Source organism: Salvelinus sp. IW2-2015, linkage group LG20 (genome assembly GCF_002910315.2).
Source record: "Salvelinus sp. IW2-2015 linkage group LG20, ASM291031v2, whole genome shotgun sequence".
NCBI lineage: Eukaryota > Metazoa > Chordata > Actinopteri > Salmoniformes > Salmonidae > Salvelinus > Salvelinus sp. IW2-2015.
In genome coordinates this window covers 26,361,446-26,376,324 of record NC_036860.1, presented here as the reverse complement: position 1 = coordinate 26,376,324, position 14,879 = coordinate 26,361,446, and the positions used below count along the sequence as shown (strand labels likewise).

At 39.8% G+C, this 14,879-nt stretch overlaps 3 protein-coding genes across 4 annotated transcripts in view; 1 reads left to right on the top strand and 2 right to left on the bottom strand.

Moving 5' to 3' along the window:
• LOC111979957 (disks large 1 tumor suppressor protein-like) overlaps positions 1-1,664 on the bottom strand; it is a 102,420-nt gene extending 100,756 nt beyond the window's left edge. Inside the window, exon 1 of the mRNA XM_024010652.2 lies at positions 167-1,664. Within this exon, the coding sequence (XP_023866420.1) occupies positions 167-185 (19 nt within the window). The 5' untranslated portion in view covers positions 186-1,664. The remainder of the gene's footprint in view (positions 1-166) is intronic.
• On the top strand, positions 1,654-5,968 carry tmem126a (transmembrane protein 126A). 2 transcript variants are annotated; one of them, XM_024011659.2, is made up of 5 exons: positions 1,654-1,946; positions 2,204-2,331; positions 3,086-3,279; positions 3,359-3,473; positions 3,559-5,968. In XM_024011659.2, exons 2-5 carry the CDS (start codon positions 2,219-2,221, stop codon positions 3,755-3,757), a joined length of 621 nt encoding a protein of 206 aa, XP_023867427.1. In that variant the 5' UTR covers positions 1,654-1,946; positions 2,204-2,218; the 3' UTR covers positions 3,758-5,968. The 2 variants fall into 2 exon arrangements, with proteins under 2 accessions (XP_023867427.1, XP_023867428.1); XM_024011660.2 differs by having other exon boundaries at positions 2,191-2,331.
• A 1,219-nt stretch (positions 5,969-7,187) lies between these two features.
• Positions 7,188-13,150, bottom strand: crebzf (CREB/ATF bZIP transcription factor). Its single transcript, XM_024012372.2, has 4 exons — positions 12,887-13,150; positions 8,438-9,296; positions 8,160-8,235; positions 7,188-7,653 (listed from the first exon to the last, which is right to left on the bottom strand). Exons 2-4 carry the CDS (start codon positions 9,229-9,231, stop codon positions 7,582-7,584), a joined length of 942 nt encoding a protein of 313 aa, XP_023868140.1. The 5' UTR covers positions 9,232-9,296; positions 12,887-13,150; the 3' UTR covers positions 7,188-7,581.
• Between the last annotated feature and the right edge of the window lie 1,729 nt (positions 13,151-14,879).

Sequence of the window (14,879 nt, the reverse complement as noted above, 5' to 3'; positions counted from 1 at the left end):
CATTTTTTCTTTAATTTGCCATTAGCTTACCTACAGGAACGTAGGCAAGCCTACACGCCAACGTGGGTCTAAAAGTGCTGAATGACAAAGAGCCATTGATGTTTTTTCACTTAGTGAAACCGCTTAGTGGCGAGACACCGGTTGTGCCAACTACGTTTCTGCTCACCTTTTTTTCTTACAGGCATAGTTGAATCCTGGATCCGTATTGGTGATTTACTTCTGCTATCAGTTCTCTTCAGTGCATCATTAAATGTTTCCGGCAGTGGTAACCGCTAGGTAGGAACCCACATCATTGGCGAATCAGTTGTGCTATAACGTGTGTGCCCTTAGGTTCAGTTTTGAAAACTATAGGCTTTTGCTCCAACAGAATCAGTGGGCTAGACTATAGGGCCAAACAGGCCACAAACAAAAACTATACTTGCAATGTAGTTCGGCATGCTTGTTCAGTTAATCGTCAGCAAAGATGTAGCCTAACCAATGTTTCGCCGTGATGCAGTCAGCCCGAAAGTGTTCAAGTAAATACATAAAATTCCAAATCCTATTTTCTGTTGTCCTGTGAAAAGTATCTTGTCTGTAGCTTGTGTGGGCTATGGTTCCGATGAYGGCATGCTGCTGTGCTGACAGGTGCAACGGCTGTAGCGCGCGTTCTGATGTTCCCACACAGATAGTTGTCAGGGGATAATATGTCATGGACATTAACTATAGCCTAGGCTAAGTGGTCGGTCGGTATATTTCCTCAATTGGCAAACTTTTCTTGAGCTCGGCTCAGTGAGATTTTCRGCGTTTCTATCACTGTCCTTGCAGTTTGATGCTGGCATTGAGTCAATGGCACTCCCATGTGATGACCTGGAGATTWAAAAAAAAATCAAAACCAATGGCAGTTCAAAGAAACGTTAAAGGTGGGGTAACGTTAATCGGCAGAGTGAAATATGCAACCATTGCTATTTTAGCGCGTGAAAAAAAAACGCTAAATAATTAAATGAGTAGGGTTAACGTTAGCCGCCTTGTTGTAGCCTAACACAACATCACATCAAGTTTAATTACGCTACCTTGCAGCAATTACTCAGCCTAATATTTTTTCTATGAATTTGGGGTGGCCCAATTAGTCAAACGAACCAGGTGTGCAGATATGGCAATCAAAATACACAACATTAGCTGGCCAAAATGTATTGCAAGTCATACCACCACGAATACAATTGATGGGCTCCATCCAATATCTCAGTTAGCTAAGGTTATGTAGCTGGTGTGATTCTCCGTCGTTTTCCTTTGATTTAGGATATGACATGCTTTATAGCCCAAGTCTATTCAACCATTCACAAACTGAAATGAACCCAATGCTCACAAACACATGCATCGTTGTTGCTCAACCTGCTAGGCTACCTAAAACGAAAGCCTGGACAGTGAAACTGGAAGTTGGCAAAGCGTTAGGTTAACGATAGCCTTTCCTGATGTCAGTGCGCTCGCGCATGTAGGAAAATACCTGCCTGTCTGATCTTGCTGTAAAACGTATGTCTTTGCAATAACCCGTCTATTTTACACATTTCATATATTATTTGCGAAATATCTGGAACTTCCTCATCCTCTTATTTGCTGTATCACATCACCACGTTTTTATTTCCAAATCTACAGCCACGGAGTGGAAAGCAGTATCAGTTTTAGCTTAGCAACGGAGAGGTTTGTTACTAGCTACACCTTGATTGACAAAACTTTACAACCAATGGCTTTGCGGTGCTTTTTGTCCAGGCTCGGGAGTATTAACCAATACAATTTGTTGTGAAAGGTTCAGAGTTCATTCTGGTTCACGTGGTTTAAAATGGCTGCGCCCTTCACTAAATAATGATATAGAAGAAAATATTGAAACAGCTACACGTTAAACCCCACCAAAGAAGAAGAAACAGTTAAACGTTTGCAGCATATAGCTACACTAGAGCTGAAACATCGCCAAGGTAAGGAAGGAATACTCGACAGTACAGCAATACATAGACTGGCGTTATTCCAGTGTAATCGTGATTAATAATATATAAATGTTTTGCTCTCTGAACTAGGCTACTTGGACTGGGTTTTATAACATGTAATGTTGGCTAGGTAAAGTTAGCAGTCTTATCGAACGTGTTGCATACACGTTTACTCAGCCCTGTCAATGATAGCCAACATTATTGATAGACAGTGACATTTATTTTAAAAATGTAGTCATYCATTGCAGGGAATCTTTCTGAAGATGTCAGAAAACAGCAATGTCGTTGTACAGAAAGGCACCAGCCGCACAGTTCCCAGAGCTCTGATCATTCAAATGATGGCGGAAAATTTCGAACGGTTGCCTGAACTTGACAGGTACGTTTTTGTAGGCTTATGCCAAAGAGAATGATAGAGGCCTCTAGTGGCCAAAATGTTGTTAGCATGGACAGCGCCACAGAGGGCTTAGACTTTTAATGTAGTCAACTGACTGATCCCTCCAGGTGACCGTTGGAGTCATGTCCAACCAGTTCATCAGGAGTGATCAGCCAATCTTGAAGAAGAAAATGTACTACTTCAAAATGGAGATGGCTTCAATGGCACTGTCACAGACACTTGATTGGTCAGCTCAGGGTTTCCCAAACCTGGTTCTGGGGCCCCACCTGGGTGCACGTTTTGGTTTTTGCCTTAGCGCAACACAGATTGTTCAAATAACCAACTCATCATCAAGCTTTGGTTTTAAATCAGCTGTGTAGTGCTAGGTCAAATCAAAACCTGCACTGGGGTGGACCCCAGGACAGAGTTTGGGAAACCCTGGGTTAACTAACAACTTCACAAACTATGCTCACGCTTCAATGGCGCAGAAGTCCATGTGTTGTGATTCTGGATGGCCAGATTGCTTGCAATAGTGATGGGGGAAAGTAAGCTTCCTGAAGCATAGTTGAGCACGTCTGTTTTGTTGCTAAACAACCAACCTGTCTAATGGAACAGGTACAAAGATGAGTCATCCATCTCTATAGCCTAGACATGTTTTCATTTCCTTGACAGCCCTAGCACTACTTGTAATTGACAGCCTTTTGCATTTTGCTCTCATAACATTAACAACCTATGAAATATCACTGTTGTTCTACAGGAAAATCTTCACCTATGGCCCCGTGTACCTGGGAGGTAATGGGGCATTTGCAGGACTGATTGCCAACAGCTTATACAGGAGAGCACTGAATGTCACTCAAGGGCGTTTTACATCAAATCTCCCGATGGCTGTCCTACCATTCTTGACAACAGTGGCCATGTATAATGTAGCTGTGTCCAAACCATTATTGTCTGGTGAGTGTTTAATTGTTTCAGTTGCAGTTGAAGTTTGACAATATTTTAATTGTTTCTGATATTCTTAAACTAATTTCAGGTGACCTTAACTGTCCAACCTGTGTCCTGATAAGAGGTGCCCTTGTCGGCGCAGTTGGTGCTGGTGTATATCCTATTCTGTTGGCTTTGCCTGTGAATGCAGGCCTTGCAACCAGGTATGTGCTACTCTTTGCAGTCAGTTTCATCAAGATGCTTGGCTGACTGAATTTGCATAATTATGCCATTGTAATTATCTGACAGGTACAACACTGCACCATTGCCAGAAAAGGGAAACGTCCTCCGTTTTTGGATGAACATTACCCAACCCATCTTGAGGAAAATGGGTGTTGTGATAGTACTACAGGTGTTCTTTGGAACCTACCTAAGCTCCAGACACTTTGACAGCTACTTGAAATTGATTCAGTTGTCCGTCTCAAATGGCGAGGAGCTTCAGGATTAAAACAGTTTCTAACAAACCTAAATGTTCTGCATTATTTTCTTCAGTCCTTGAGTTACATACACGTACAAACATCTGGATAATCATAATGTAATGACTAAATTATATCGACGCCATCGCTGGAATAAATATTTTATATAAATGTTATATGCAATGTCAAAGGGCAAAACAAAACCATGGGAGTACTGCAGATAGTAATTTTTCCCCGCTGTTTGCAATGAGGTCGTTTACGGCTGTATCGGAAAGTAGAGGCCCATTCATAACTAATTCAAGTAGATAGCGTTCACACTATAACGATAAAAAAAACAGGCTTAGACATTTTTCCAATCACATAAGTATTCAGACCATTTACTCAGAGCTTGGAAGCACCTTTGGCAGCGATTACAGCCTCGAGTCATCTTCGGTATGACGCTACAAGCTTGGCACACCTGGATTTGGGGAGTTTCTCTCAAGTTGGATGGGAAGCGTCGCTGCACAGCTATTTTCAGGTCTCTCCAGAGATGTTCGATTGGGTTCAAGTCCAGGCTCTGGCTGGGCCACTCAAGGACATTCAGAGACTTGTCCCGAAGCCACTCCTGCGTTGTCTTGGCTGTGTGCTTAGGGTCATTGTTCTGTTGGAAGGTGACCCTTTGCCCCTAGACTGAGGTCCTGAGCGCTCTGGAGCAGATTTTCAAAGATCTCTCTGTACTTTGCTCTGGTCAGGATCAAGGGAAAGATGAACAATCTCCCAGTCTGCCGCTGAAAAACATCCCCACAGCATGTTGCCACCACCATGCTTTGCAGTAATATTTCGGTATCCTTCCCCACATCTGTGCCTCGTCACAATCCTGTCTCTGACATGCACTGTCAACTGTGGGACCTTCTTATATAGACAGGTGGGTGCCTTTCCAAATCATGTCCAATCAGTTGAATTTACCACAGATGGACTCCAAGTTGTAAAAACATCAGATTGATCAATGGAAACAGGATGCACCAGAGCTCAATTTCAAGTCTCATAGCAAAGGGTCTGAATACTTCAGTACATTTTTTTTATAAATCTGCAAACATTTCTAAATCGGTTGTCGTATTGTGTGTAGGGGGGGGGGGGATGTGCCTTATCTTAATGAGATGCACAACTGTCTTAGCTCAATTATCCTGTCAAATTATACATTCAAAATAAATAAAATATTCCAAAACATGCATCCTGTTTGTAACAAGGCACTAAAGTAATACTGTAAAAAATGTGATAAAACAATTCACTTTGTCGAACACAGTTATGCTTTGGGCAAATCCAATACAACTGACTACCACTGTATTTAAGCATAGTGGTGGCTGCATCATGTTATAGGTATGCTTGTAATTGTTATGGACTGCAGAGTTTTGCCAGAAAAAAAAAAAAAAAGCTCCATTCCATTTCTAAGCACAGACAAAATGCTAGAAAAAAACTTGGTTCAATCTGCTTTCCACCAGACACTGGTAGATGAATTCACATTTCAGAAGGACAGTAACCTAAAAAACAAGGCCAAATCTACACGAGTTGCTTAGCGAGAAGACATTGAATGTTCCTGAGTTAAATCTAAGTCAAAACTACAGCAAAACCTGAAAATGGTTGTCTAGCAATGATCAACAACCAATTTGACAGCACTTGGATAATTTAAATAATAAAAGGGCAAATGTTGCACAATCCAGGAGTGGAAAGCTCTTAGAGACATACCCAGAAAGGCTCAGCTGTAATCGCTGCTTGTGAATTCTTAATTAATTGAGTTCTGTATTTCATTTGATATATTTGCAAAAATGTCTAAAAACATGTTTTCACTTTGTCATTATGGGGTATTTTGTGTAGATGGTGAGAAATCTATTTAATCCAGGCTGTAATGCAAAAAGTGAAAGGGTATGAATATTTTAAGGCACTGTACATACGTTATACCTTAATGCATGCTTTAATTTCCATTAGAATTAAGTGATTATCAGGTTGTACAACAGTTCTGCATTTTGAATGTTTTAACTTCGCATATCGCACATTTGAAATCAAAGGTATTTTGAAATGAATTTGTGACGCATGCGCCAATTTTAGTGATAGGAAGTTAAACCTCCGAATCAGGATCTCAATGAAATGGTTGTTTCTTTGTTTAAATACCTCACAGCTGTGTGTTAAATGAACAAACTGATATTGGGTTCTAAAATGGATGCTCTTTTAACACAAAGGTCATAAAAAWWAAAAWWAAAWTCAACATGCGCATGACTATCAGGTGTGGAATATTATAATTTTTTGGAGTGGCCCTACATGGGAAAAGGTTTGAAAGTGCCATATCCTAGGGTAATGCAACTGATAAACAAAGCAAATATGATCCAATTGCGATCCAGTCAAAATAGCATAACATTTAGTTATCAATGTCAAGCAATATACTTGATGAGAAACATTTGCTTTGTATACTGATATCAAAATGTATAATGGACATTGGCTGGTTGACCTGCTAGTAAATGGCCAAATATAAATATTAGCTGAGGATAGTTTTGATTTAAGTTAGTCGGGCTATATCAAATTAATGGATTCTCAATTTGACCAGTGTAGAAAACATTTTTTTGGGGAAAACCACCATCACCCCCATTGACTTTTGGTTAGCAATGGCTAAAAGTTTAAAGTGGCTGTTTTAAAGAAAACCAAATGACACATTGCACTTTCAGTGTGAGACACCATTTAACTTTGTTCTTAAATACCAAACTTATCCTTTAAAAGGCACTACACATTTTCAGTCAACAGCAGCCCCACCACTTGGTTTGCAAAAAGGGTGGGGGATCACAGGGCTGGAGAAATGTAACCACTCAAAATTCATAAAGCCTTGTGGATACTTCACATTAAATATATTCACTGCCATGCCATCCAGCTCGACAAACGTACGAGTGACAGTTCCTTACATTATTTGTTGGACATTCAGACCTCAAATGGTCTGTCAAAAAGAGTCAATGGCCTACGCTACCAGGTGTGTAAATCCTACTATATGCCACAACTCAAAATTAAATGGGAAAGATAAATGCTATCCAAAATTACTTATATTTATCATTTTGAACAGCACCTGTCTTTTCTATTAATTTGTGCTTCAGGCATATAGCTGGACATGAACTTCTTCAGTCAGACTTATTGAGGTCTGAAAACACCTAAAGCCAATTTAAGAGTAAACTATTACATTAAACCTAAATGCAGCAGCATTATGTTAAAAACAAGTACACCAGACTAGTAGGTGTATGCACATCCAATATGCTTTGAGCTCTCCACTCAAATGAAGCCTCACGTGTTTGGGAACCATTACCAATTCCTCRCCCCCCCCCCCCCCCATTTTGTTGAGGAATTGATAGCTCTGTCTGCAGAAAAAGCTTGCTGTTTGAAAAGAGAAAATAAAGGTTAATATCAATGACATACAGCAACATTCAAGACAAAATACATAACTGAAGCATGTATAATCAAAATAAGATTTATTGTCAATTACTTTATCAAAACCAATCTTCCTGAAACATTGTTCTCTCGTTTAGAGATTTTGGCACAAAAATCTTGTATTATACATAATTCTTCAAGACATACTGACTCAGAAATGGACTTCACCAATGTTGTATAAACTATCAGGATCACAACATCAATAACAAAATATACTTTTACAACTGGGTTACATTCAAAAGTGTCAACACAAGTCAAGTTAAACTTGTGAAGAAACTATTATACGACCTCTGATATTGTCAATGCAATAGGTAGTGGAACACTTGTCATCCACAAAATTCTAAATTCACTCATTTTTTCAAAGGTGTGGTAGGATACTGGTAAAATGTAGTCACTTACACTATTTGTTATACTACCTTCAAAAAAAAATAACAGGCCAAGTTGGCAGCAGCGGGTTCCGCCTCTTCAGCTTCCCCGACAGCAGAATCCACTTTAGCAATAAAGAAAAATAGGGCCGCTAAATYAAAACATCCTTCAGCAGAATAGTAATGTTTCACAAAGAGACCATTTCTAACCAAACCGTGGTAACCAACTATATGTGTTGTTTCTTCCCCCCCATTCTGGTTAGAGCCAATATGAACTAATAATATTCTACGATTAAACTCTTTGTGAAACATCACCGTACTCCATTTATTTTTTCTTCAATTCCAATAAAACTTGACTGCTAAATTCAAAAAGGCCCCATTTCTTTATATTTGGGCGTGAAATCAGTTAGATTTGTATATTTACAGGTTAAATTCTTAATGCACAGAGCTTAATAAAAGAAAAGTTGAATATAAATTGAAGTAACAAATTGAAGTAATTACTCAACTCAAACTAACAGAGAAACATATGTTCCAGTGTATACTATACCTAAAGTTATTTTAAAACTTGAAATAACCTTGATAAACATCCGAGAAGGTATCAAATCAGCTTTTCTTGTTAAGAGATCCTTACCATGGAGCCAAGCAGACAGGGACGTTCTGTAACCCATTCATCCAGCATGGTTGAACAATCATCACCTAGAAGAAAACTGGCAACAAGGTTTAACGAGTAACGAGTTCTTATATCATTGGTTTCATAAGATTTCACACATGCTCATTCAACATTTCTTAAGTAATGATCTCAAAACAGTTTTAAGTGTTCATAAATTCCCCTGATATTTTTTTTTTACTCTGAAGTTAAAGCAGGTTCAGTCTCAACATCTGAAAACAGATAAAAGTACTTGACCCTACATTTTGAGTGATGCGCTTGCACTCTCTGCACACTTCATGCAGAACTCCACTGAGACGTGGTTCTTGTCCACGTGCAGACAGATGCCACCAGAAGTCTCCATCTTCACAAGTTTCCTAGGCAAGGCATAATCATGGTCTTCGTTCTTGTTGGACTCCTGGAAAAGTGAGGAAGATAATTTCATGCCGTTCACACCGCTCAGCCTTGACAACAGCTGGGCTAACATACTCTCGTTGGCCAACACAGCTCTCAGGTACCTCGACTCATCTTCCAACTCTTCCACCCTCTTATTCAATRGGACGTTCTCCTGTTTAAGTATGTGGTTTTCTGACGACAGAGACCCGACTTTATTCTCCAGCCCGTTGACGTATTCCTTCTTTTTCAGACGATTCATTCTTGCAGCGATGGCGTTCTTGTTGATCATGCGCCCAGACGGGTTCTCTCTCCACTTCCTTTTCTGACCAGCAGACATTCCTTCTGGCGATGGCGTCCTGGACGCGTCGATTCCAAAATCTTGATCTGTTGCGTCACCCACACCTAATTCGGTCAATCCAATGTCGAAAAGAGGGGAGACTGCATCCTTCTCAAATGTCCAGTTTAACTTGTCGATTCCAAATAAACCATCAAGCTCTAATCCAACTGTACTATCCCCATTCTCTGAGCTCATGTCTTCATAGGGACTCGTTTTAAAATGTATAGTTTCAACAAAGTCAGGGACTTCAATTTCAAAAGGACAATTTGAGGTGTGCACCTCCACATCGGTGTTGTCTGAATGACCTCTTCGTCTGGTGATCATTTTAGATTTTGATGACGGGGACCACAAATTTATTTCCGCTCCAATCTGGACTCTGCATAGATTTTCTGTGAGGATACACAAAAGGACATTGATTAGTAACATTGTTTTTAATTAGGTCGGTCTAAAGAATCTGTTGGGTCTCAACAGATTAGCAATGAAATAAATATTTGAGCATTCAGTGAGTAAGTTACGCCTATTCTTCAGATTCCCTCCATTATCTCAATCCCCATTTGGAAGGGCCTTCTGTCTTGAGGCCATGCACGTTTCCTTTACCAAATATAAAATCAGGTTCTTGTGATACAAAAATGTTGCATTAACAAGTTGCATCTAGTTAGTAATGTGTTCTTTATTGCTATGTCTGTTTGTGGCAAGGCTTGCCTTCGCTAACTAGTTAGGTTCTAAAGAACATGCTCCTGATAAATAAGCTAACGTTTGCTAGCTAAAATTACCATCCCTAGTGAATAAGTTGTTGGCGACATCCTCGTCAAATCTGTGCAGTAGTGTAAAGACACTTAAAAGTACTACTTAACTATTTTTGGGGGGTATCTGTACTTTAATACATTTTTTGGACAACTTTTACTTTACTACATTCCTAAAGAAAATAATGTACTTTTTACTCCTTTTCCCTGACACCCAAAAGTACTCGTTACATTTTGAACGCTTAGACCATTTTCCTGTCCTGCTAATTCACACACTTAACAACAAACAACTTACTACTAAAGTATATTTTAGCAATTACATTTACTTTTGATATTTAGAAATCAATCATTTTACTCAAGTAATATTTTACTGAGTGACTAACTTTTACTTGAATAACTTTATTAAAAAGGTATCTATACTTTTACTCAAGTAAACTCATTCAAAAAGAAACTTCCCTTTTTCAGAACCCTGTCTTTCAAAGATAATTCATAAAAATCCAAATAACTTCACAGATCTTCATTGTAAAGGGTTTAAAAAATGTTTCCCATGCATGTTCAATGAACCATAAACAATTAAAACATGTACCTGTGGAACGGTCGTTAAGACACTAACAGCTTACAGACGGTAGGCAAATATGGTCACAGTTTGAAAACTTAGGACACTAAAGAGGCCTTTCTACTGAGTCACACCAAACACCAAAAGAAAGATGCCCAGGGTCCCTGCTCATCTGTGTGAACGTGCCTTAGGCATGCTGCAAGGAGGCATGAGGACCGCAGATGTTGCCAATGCAATAAATTGCAATGTCCGTACTGTGAGACGCCTAAGACAGCGCTACAGGGAGACAGGACGGACAGCTGATCGTCCTCGCAGTGGCAGACCACGTGTAACAACACCTGCACAGGCTCGGTACACCCGAACATCACACCTGCGGGACAGGATGGCAACAACAACTGCCCGAGTTACACCAGGAACACACAATCTCTCCATCAGTGCTCAGACTGTCRGCAATAGGCTGAGAGAGGCTGGACTGATGGCTTGTAGGCCTGTTGTAAGGCAGGTCCTCACCAGACATCACCGGCAACAACGTCGCCTATGGACAGAAACCCACCGTCGCTGGACCATTCAGGACTGGTAAAAAGTGCTCTTCACTGACGAGTCGCGGTTTTGTCTCACCAGGGGAGATGGTCGGATTTGCGATAATCGTCAAAGGAATGAGCGTTACACCAAGGCCTGTACTCCGGAGCAGGATCGACTTGGAGGTGGAGGGTCCGTCATGGTCTGGGGCGGTGTGTCACAGCATCATCAGACTGCCTGCAATGACAACGAGCTCAATCTCAACGCTGTGCGTTACAGGGAAGAAATACTCCTGCCTCATGTGGTACCCTTCCTTCAGGCTCATCCTGACATGACCCTCCAGCATGACAATGCCACCAGCCATACTGCTCATTCTGTGTGTGATTTCCTGGAAGACAGGAATGTCAGTGTTCTGCCATGGCCAGCGAAGAGCCCGGATCTCAATCTCATTGAGCATGCCTGGGACCTGTTGGATCGGAGGGTGAGGGCTAGGGCCATTCCCCCCAGAAATGGCCGGGAACTTGCAGGTGCCTTGGTGGAAGAGTGGAGTAACATCTCACAGAAAGAACTGGTGAAGTCCATGAAGAGGAGATGCACTGCAGTACTTAATGCAGCTGGTGGCCACCAGATACTGACTGTTACTTTTGACCACCCCTTTGTTCAGGGACACATTATTCCATAATTATTCCACCCCATAATTGAATTTGAAAAGTCACACAAAACTTAAAACCTCAACGGCAATATGGAGAAGTCAAAATAAGTGTAAGTAAAAAACTAATGTAAATAAATTAGAAATTGTGCTACCAATGCACATGACAGCTCAAACACGTCTAGTAAAAGTAATTATGTTTTTGTTTGGTTAGCTTTTGGACATTTTTGAAATACAAACATGTTCCTTCAGAAGTTCCAGCTAGGCAGGCTAAAGTTAGTTAGCTAATTAATTTACTAGTTATTAAACAGTAGGCATATTAATAAGTATATAGACAATGTAAGTAAACATGCAATCATAATGGACTGTTGCGCATATAGCGCAAGGTACCGGTGGCTGAAAATACAATCATCGCGGGATTAACGCATTTCCGGGCAAGGGCGGTCCATTTAAAAAGTAATTCCTTCCTCACCCTGCAAGTGTATACTCGTCAGACTTCATGATACGTCATCAGAAGTGTACACTTAATTTGAGGGATGAGGGGATACAGTGTGTCTTTTAAGTGTTTGGAACGCTACCCACAGTAGGTAGAGTATCAAAAATTCGGTCCTGGGGCCCAGTTTTGGGTGTTTGCCTTAGCAATACACAGCTAAGAATTTGACTAACCTTAACGATACTTCCTCAATTCCCGACTAGGAAGACAGATAACACCCCTAAACGTCCATGTTTAGTTGCATGGGGTTCGATTTGAATTTAGAAAATGCTCCGTTACTAAATTATATAAAATGTTTTGGGCCATGAAGTAAACCAACAATGTGTGCGCCCTGTCAATGAAAATATTTGAAATGGACAAGATGGCAGCGTACACATTTGATTAAGTGCTTCACGGAGCAACACATGTATTTCATTTAATAATGGTGCATGTTCTTAATTCAAACGAACCCCATGCAACTAACTTAAGTCATGGAAGTTTAGAACAATTGTCTAAGTATCCCCAAGTAAAGGGTTGTCACGAGTTACCATCAGTCAATGGATATAGTATATCGTTAAATTAAGACCAAAAAGCAAATAGTTTAAGGTTACTATAGCAGTGTGGTTACATTTTTTTTTTTTATTAAGATGATACATCGCTGAAATGGGCTGGGTTTATGGCTGTGGTGGGTTACCTCATTAACATAGCTAGCTAACTTTAAATAAAAATTACGTTGGCGAAACACCAACTACTTAGTAACGTCAGCATTATCTCAATTATCACATGAGTACTTGCATGGATTGTTAGGATGTTCCAACAAATGTATGTTGACAAGCTAACTAACTAGGCCTAAAGACATTAGCCTTGCTAGCGTTAGGTAGCTAGCTACACTTAAATCTGAGTAGTGTAAAGCATACCTAGCACAGAATCTGACCAACCTTTACTTGAGTCGTAACAGGTTAGCGTTACTTAGACGGCCATTGGCATTGCGCACAAACAATGTCTGACACGGCATTTAAGTAATATAACCACACACTTACCGTCCGTCAAGCTTTAAGTAGATCAGATTGTATCTATTTGTTTGCAGTATTCTTCAGGTTCTTGTAGGAAAATATAAAATGTTGTTTGAAAGTCGGTAAACTTACTGACCACACAAACTGAGAGAACTTCGAAACGTACAAAAGATGGCGACTCATCGGTGGAAATTCAGAACGTTAACACTGAGGCGCCATGCAGTTAGTATTTATGACGCGTCCAAAACAACTCTGAAGTGTGCGACTTCAGTGCTTTCAAGACAACTGGTAACTCGAATACAAACCGAGCTCCGACTGGGAAAAGTCGTTTTGAACTTTCATCCAACTCAGAATTCCAACTCGGGAACTTGGGCCTCTTTATTATTTTTTATTTTATTTTTTATTATTAACAACAAATCAATACAGAAAGTACATAAGGGAACACAAGTATATATAGATTATATATAATGGACAATCGAGCTAGGTGGTACAATATCACATTACAATTACACAAGGACCTTTAAGGGACATACATACACTTACAATTCTAACAGCTTTTTTGTTAGAGTATTTAACTGTCTTAAAATACAGTTACATTTATTTTTGTAGGGTAAGAAAATGTGTTTTTTTGTTAGTAAATTTACATTTGTGTATATGAAATTTGGCTAAAAGAATAATGAAATTACATAAAAATGTTTCAGCTTATTTTTATCATATGTAAAGAATCCAAGCAGTACATCTCTCCACAATAGTGTAAAATCTTCATAAATGTGTTCAATTATAAATCTACTGATGTCTTGCCACAGTTTTCTTACATGTATACAATGCCAAAAAAGATGCAACGCTGTTTCTGGGTGGTCATTACAAAAGGAGCAATTTGAGTTGATGTTTTTCTTAAACTTCTTCATATAGTGGTTGGCAGGATAATATTTATGAATAATTTTAAAGGAAACTTCCTTAATTTTGTTAACAAGTAGGTATGTGTGTGGCAACATCCAAACTTTTTTCCAACAGATATTATCAATAAATCCATTCCAATAAGGCATGACATAAGGTATAGATACAACAWCCTGCTGAAACAAGGTTCGTATCGCTTTGTTGTTGAATGGACCAAAAGAGAAACAAATCTTTCCTACTGATGAGTCAACAGGGTCAATAGAAGGTAGGCTCTGAGGGTCAGGTCTTGACACGTTCCTGAATAACAGAGCAACACCTGAGGGAATGGCGTCTAAAAACAATTGCAGAATCTTTAGGTGTTACGGGGACCTTGTAAAGTGATAAGAATTCCTTATAACTGAGTAAAAGACCCTCTGCATTTACCAGTTGGTTCACCAATAGGATATTATTTCGGAAACAATATTCCAAAAACAAAGAAGTATTTTTATACAATATATCCCGATTATTCCATATATAATATCTGTGTGGAGAAAAAATGTGTTTATAAATTAAGGACCATGACAAGAAAACCTGCCACGCAGCCATCATACCGCTCAGGAAGGAGACGCATTCTGTCTCCGAGAGATCAACGTACTTTGGTGTGAAAAGTGCAAATCAATCCCAGAACAACAGCATAGGACCTTGTGAAGATGCTGGAGGAAACAGGTACAGAATTATCTATATCCACAGTAAAATGAGTCCTATATCGACATAACCTGAAAGGCCGCTCAGCAAGGAAGAAGCCACTGCTCCAAAACCGACTTTAAAAGAAACGACTATGGTTTGCAACTGCACATGGGGAAAAATATTGTACTTTTTGGAGAAATGTCCTCTGGTCTGATGAAACAAAAATAGAACTGTTTGGCCATAATGACCATCGTTATGTTTGAAGGAAAAAGGGGGAGGCTTGCAAGCCCGAAGAACACCATCCCAACCGTGAAGCACGGGGGTGGCAGCATCCTGTTGTAGGGGTGCTTTTCCGCAGGAGGGACTGTGCACTTCACAAAATAGATGGCATCATAAGGAAGTAGATTATGTGGAATTATTGAAGCAACATCTCAAGACATCAGTCAGGAAGTTAAAG

Bases quoted from the DNA above. Each gene is read 5' to 3' on its own strand.
- tmem126a (XM_024011659.2), top strand. From the start codon at position 2,219: ATGTCAGAAAACAGCAATGTCGTTGTACAGAAAGGCACCAGCCGCACA. The intron at 2,332-3,085 runs GTACGTTTTTGT...GTTGTTCTACAG, and splicing joins CGGTTGCCTGAACTTGACAG to GAAAATCTTCACCTATGGCC. The intron at 3,474-3,558 runs GTATGTGCTACT...ATTATCTGACAG, and splicing joins AATGCAGGCCTTGCAACCAG to GTACAACACTGCACCATTGC.